The sequence below is a fragment of the Eimeria tenella genome, genomic scaffold (genome assembly GCF_000499545.2).
Source record: "Eimeria tenella Houghton genomic scaffold, Eth_scaff2204, whole genome shotgun sequence".
Taxonomy (NCBI): Eukaryota; Apicomplexa; class Conoidasida; order Eucoccidiorida; family Eimeriidae; genus Eimeria; species Eimeria tenella.
Window position 1 is genome coordinate 462 of NW_013542059.1, and position 623 is coordinate 1084.

General features: G+C 61.6%; 1 protein-coding gene across 1 annotated transcript in view; it reads left to right on the top strand.

Moving 5' to 3' along the window:
- ETH_00042380 (uncharacterized protein) overlaps positions 1–623 on the top strand; it is a gene marked incomplete at both ends in the record, with an annotated part of 1068 nt that overhangs the window by 395 nt on the left and 50 nt on the right. The window contains one exon of the mRNA XM_013374696.1: positions 225–622. Within this exon, the coding sequence (XP_013230150.1) occupies positions 225–622 (398 nt within the window). The remainder of the gene's footprint in view (positions 1–224; position 623) is intronic.

The window sequence follows — 623 nt, forward strand, 5'->3', positions numbered from 1 at the left end:
TGCTGTATCGAAACGGAGCGGCGCTTTGGCCTCTCACATTTTATCGCTGAGATTTACAGGTGAAAGATGCTGGTGCTGCTGCTGCTGGTGCTGCTGCTGCTTGACTACTCCCTGGTTCGGGCTGCCTGCTGCTTCATCGCGCACTTGTCTTTGATTCCTTTTATTTTTCAGTTCCTGCGGCTGCAGATTGCTGCTGCTGCGCTGCTGCTGCACTGCTGCTGCAGGCCAGCTGCTGCCGCAGCGCGTCCTCAGACGAACTGCAGCACGTGCTGCTGCTGCTGCTGCTGCTGCTGCTGGAGGGGGTAGGGGGCTCCCCCTGAGGGGCCCCTTAGCGCATCTGCGGCTGTGGCAGCAGCAGCAGCAGCAGCTCGAGGTCCACGTACACCCCAACGCCCTGCAGTTCCTCAGGAGCCGCGGGACTGACCCAACCAGCAGCAGCAGCAGCAGCAGCAGCAACAGCAGCAGCAGCAACAGCAGCAGCAGCAGCGTACGTGTGAGGGGGTATCTGCGCTGGTTCGACCCCAATTTGACTGTGCTGCTGCAGCCCGCGGAGCTGCTAGAAGATGGCCCCCAGCAGCAGCAGCAGCAACAGCAGCAGCAGCAGCAGCGGCAGGCTCTAGATT